Source organism: Amphimedon queenslandica, unplaced genomic scaffold, assembly GCF_000090795.2.
Source record: "Amphimedon queenslandica unplaced genomic scaffold, v1.1 AMPQUscaffold_13443, whole genome shotgun sequence".
Taxonomy (NCBI): domain Eukaryota; kingdom Metazoa; phylum Porifera; class Demospongiae; order Haplosclerida; family Niphatidae; genus Amphimedon; species Amphimedon queenslandica.
In genome coordinates this window covers 240481-244731 of record NW_003546321.1, presented here as the reverse complement: position 1 = coordinate 244731, position 4251 = coordinate 240481, and the positions used below count along the sequence as shown (strand labels likewise).

The following is a 4251-nucleotide window of genomic DNA, read 5'->3' as shown; positions in this document are numbered from 1 at the left end:
GGACTAAAAGCTCCCTTATCGAGAGGCTGAGTACGATGCGTTGTGTTTGGTGGCAGGCAAAAGCAAAATATTCTTCTCTTCCGCTGCTTTGTTTACAAATGTCGGACTACAGTGAGAGTGTCCATCTAAAAGGAGAAGTGGTGGAACAGGAGGACAATAAGCGAGAAAGTGATGGAAAAACCAGTTTTCATAGAGTTCTGTGTCTATCCATCCCTTGGGGCTGAAGGCAAATAGAGTACAAGGAACAGCTCCATCATCCATGCCGTCTCCAAGACCTTTCCTATTGTATATGATCATTGGCGGCAAGCATTGACCACCAGCACTGACGCATGCCAGTACTGTTAGTTGAGCCTTGGTGCCAGAGGAAACAGAGAAAATATTCTTCTGAGAAACTGTACCATAAACTTTAAGAGGCTTCGAATCTAGTGGGACACCAGTTTCATCTGTATTAAAAATTTTGCAAGGCCCATGAATCAAATCTTTATCAATAAGTGTTTGCTCCAGTAAATCAAAGTAGCTTTCCAGTTGCTCTAATTTGCCTAGCTCTTGATATTGATTCACCGGTCTTCAATGTCAGTTCTGGATACCTCGAGGCAAATGACTTCAACCAGCCTGATGACACTTGTGTAGCAATACCTTTTTATCTATGACAAATGCAAGGGTATCTTTCCTTGACTTCCCTAGTCTGGGCCCCAGCCCCTTCGCTTTGAGAGGGTCTGGTATCACTAGCATCACCCACTCGTTCCGGCACTGCAGAAATACTGCAGTGATGTCAGCTGCTTCATGAATGTAATTATGACGTAGGCTGCTTTCAATAATAATAATAATCAAATATGGCTGTTTATGCTGCTTTAATTAATGTCATTCCAAAATTGGGTTATGATAGTTTAAGATCTTTACAAGTTAAAGTTATAACTTCTTTAGTGACTGGAATTGACATTTTTGCTGTTTTGCCCATGGGTTATGGCAAAAGCCTTTGCTATTTAGTGTTACCTCTACTCCATGATATATTGGGCTCAGCTGAAGATGATCACAGTATTATTGTAGTAGTCAATCCATTAAAGGCACTGTTAGAAGATCAGGTAATAGTGGAAATAAACTATGACTACATTAATTTTGTTATAATAGGTTTGTAGTAGTAGTAAAAGAAGAGTGAAGTCAGCCTACATATGTGAAGATACAAAGGAAGATAAGAGAATGAAAGAGGGAGTGCTAAAGGGAGACTATCAGATTGTTTATTTCACGCCAGAGTCATTGTTGGGTTCTAAGAAGTTGAGAGTAATGCTATGAGGTACTGCCAATCATTGTTACTTACACTATACATTAGGTTATAGGTAATGTTTACAGTAAGAGACTTAAGACTATTGTTTTTGATGAAGCACATTGTCTCAATAAATGGTCAGTGACAGTTTCTTAATAACTCACAAGTGGTTAATTATTGTACATGTAGGGGAGAATCATTCAGAGATATGTTACTTCATGTAGGAGAAATTTGCAGCCTCATTCCTCCTCATGTTAGTGTACTTGCATTGACTGCTACCATATCTTGTTCATCTCGTGAGGAGGTACAAAGCTTGTTAGGTATGAAGTCACCTAGAGTTATCACTATGTCACCGTCAAAGGATAATATAAAATACAGTATAGAAAAATTTTCCACTCTTGATGAAGTATTTACCCCCCTAGGAAAGAAACTTCAAAGTCTTAGAAGTTCAATTGGCAGATATTATCATTTTTTACCGAACACTAAATGACTGTTCTTCTATTTATTCATTTTTTGGCAATTCATGAAGAATGAAATTCTTGAGCCAATTGATGCTCCAGATCTTTCCAGATTTTGATTACTTGATATGTTTCATCACCATACTGATCCCTCTGTAAAGTCAACTATTGTCTTCATTTAATGGTTCCATCTCTACGCCATTAAAAATTGTCATTTGTACAATGGCTTTCGGTTTGGGAATAGATTATGTTGGAGTGCATCACGTGATACATTAATTACCTCCTGATGACAAAGAGTCATGCATTCCAGAGACAGGAAGATGTGGAAGAGATGGTAAGCAGTCAGAGGCAACGTTATTAGTCAACAAAAAACTACCAAAAACTTTACAATATAAAATGAAAGAATATGTACAAAACACAACTTTATGCAGACGTGATTTACTATTTGAAACAATGGAAGGATAAAATCATAATAACTTTAATAGTAAGTGTTTATGTTCTGACATTTGTAAACAAAGTTGTTCATGTACTAATTTCTGTCATACATAAATAATACAAAAAATTATTGTTCTGGAATATGAGTTATCATATCAATCAATGTTTTATGATTATCTCTTGATAATAGATTCTTTGGTTTCTTGAAAGATGAATGCTTCCTTTTTAATGTAACTTGTGGAGACATGACTTGATATTTCATCAATTCATCTAAGATTATTTCTGTATCACCAGAACAGGAAGCTTTCTTATGGAAACCATATTCAGTTTTGATTCCATTTTTGGAATCAAAGTTAACATGTAATGAATCAATTGTTCCAATGCATTTAGATGCCTGTACCATGGAAGAAATAGTTGTATTAGGTCCCAAATCTCATATACATCCTTTGCAATGCTTATTCAGGTGTTCCATATGTAAATCACTGGGAACATTGTGACCCCTACCTCCCTTAATATTGACAAAACGATGATACAGTAACTGAAATGATTGCCTCTCTGTGAGAAGATACTTGTGTTGGCAGAGTAAATACAGAGCTTCTTTAAAGTAGTTCTTGTGATTTGTATTGAAAAAATTAGCAGCAAGTATCGCCAGCAACGTAACACCCTGTACCCATCACCCTCTTTAATTGCATCACGATATGCACAATAAAATAGACCAATTCTCAACAGTTCTGCTTGGTATTGTGTTAAACTATCCCTTCCAAATGAAAATGTGTTGTCTGTGGCATACCTGGCCCTTACATACATATCAAATATCTCTCTCGTTACTTCAGACAGAATTCTTTTTCTTTCTAATTCAGGATTGAGCCACGAATCTTCAGGTACTACTTCACTATCTGGAACATCATCCAATGACTTCATCCTGAGTATATGCATTGCTGCAGTAGCAATGAAACCTTCGATAGCTGTTAGTAAAAAATCCTCACATTCATCAAATGATTTTGATGGGTCATTTTTTACATTAGTTCTACCAAGTAAATTTCTTAGTTGATAAAGGGTCCCATGTTCACCTCCTGACTTAAGAGAATAAAAATGCTTCCAAATAACCTGTAATAGCACAAAATAGCTAATACAATATTTATATAGAGTCCCATTCTTTTTTTTACATTTAGCAATGTCATCTTTGAATGCCAGTCCTGAATAACTGGTATGAGACCTGTCAGATTAGCTGATGGACTATCACTATTATCAACATGACTAATGGCAGACCTGCTTCTGGCAACTGTTAATTGATCTCCACCCAGCAACAAATTATAAGACTTGCATGTCTTGATGACAATTTCTTCTTGAGTACTCTCTATCAGTAAAGATGATTCACTTTCCAATGTAGGTACATAATTCTGGTGAATGTGATTCAATATTTCTATCATTTCTCCAAATTTATTTTGCTAACATTCCAAATGGGACCTATATAAAATTAATTTTGGAACAATGAAATACATTAATTTTACATTTCATTACCACTTCTGTTTTTTGTGACATTTGAAGACCATAATCATGCTGTATGTGATTAGGTACAATATCTTTAAAATAATCTGAGAAAAACTTCATATGCTGAACCAAGACACATAGTAAACTAGTTACTAAAGACTCAGGAGATGGCCAGCATAAATGCTCACGAGTATCACTCATTGCACTAGTATCTATTCTATCTGCAGCAGCAAATGAATCAAATAAATGAGGCGAATGTTTTTCATATCGGTTAACCCCCATGAATCGTGGTTGAATGTTCAAGTCAAGGTTGTCACCTGTTATTTATAACTGGGACTTTTATTTGTAGATGAGAGTGTTACATCTAAAGGCGGATTTACAATATGACAATAGGCCAGCGTAATGTCAATTTTTAATCAAAAACGTGGCCGATTTGACCTTTTGACGCATGCTTTCCGCTGGAATAGAACCAGATTCTATTCCTGCGTCAACGTAACGTCAGGACTAGCGTAATATTGTAAATCCGCCTTAATGCTGCAGTGCCTGAGGTAAATGACGGTACTACAGCACGATGTGACATACATGATGTGGTATCTAATGACACTG

The 4251-nt window shown here is 36.2% G+C and overlaps 1 protein-coding gene across 1 annotated transcript; it reads left to right on the top strand.

The window, feature by feature from the left end:
* Nucleotides 1-833: 833 nt before the first annotated feature.
* Nucleotides 834-2408, top strand: LOC105312454 (ATP-dependent DNA helicase RecQ-like). The gene is made up of 5 exons (XM_011405113.1): nucleotides 834-1082; nucleotides 1129-1278; nucleotides 1328-1398; nucleotides 1451-1576; nucleotides 2345-2408. The coding sequence occupies exons 1-5, from the start codon at nucleotides 834-836 to the stop codon at nucleotides 2406-2408; spliced, it is 660 nt and encodes a 219-aa protein (XP_011403415.1).
* Nucleotides 2409-4251: the final 1843 nt, after the last annotated feature.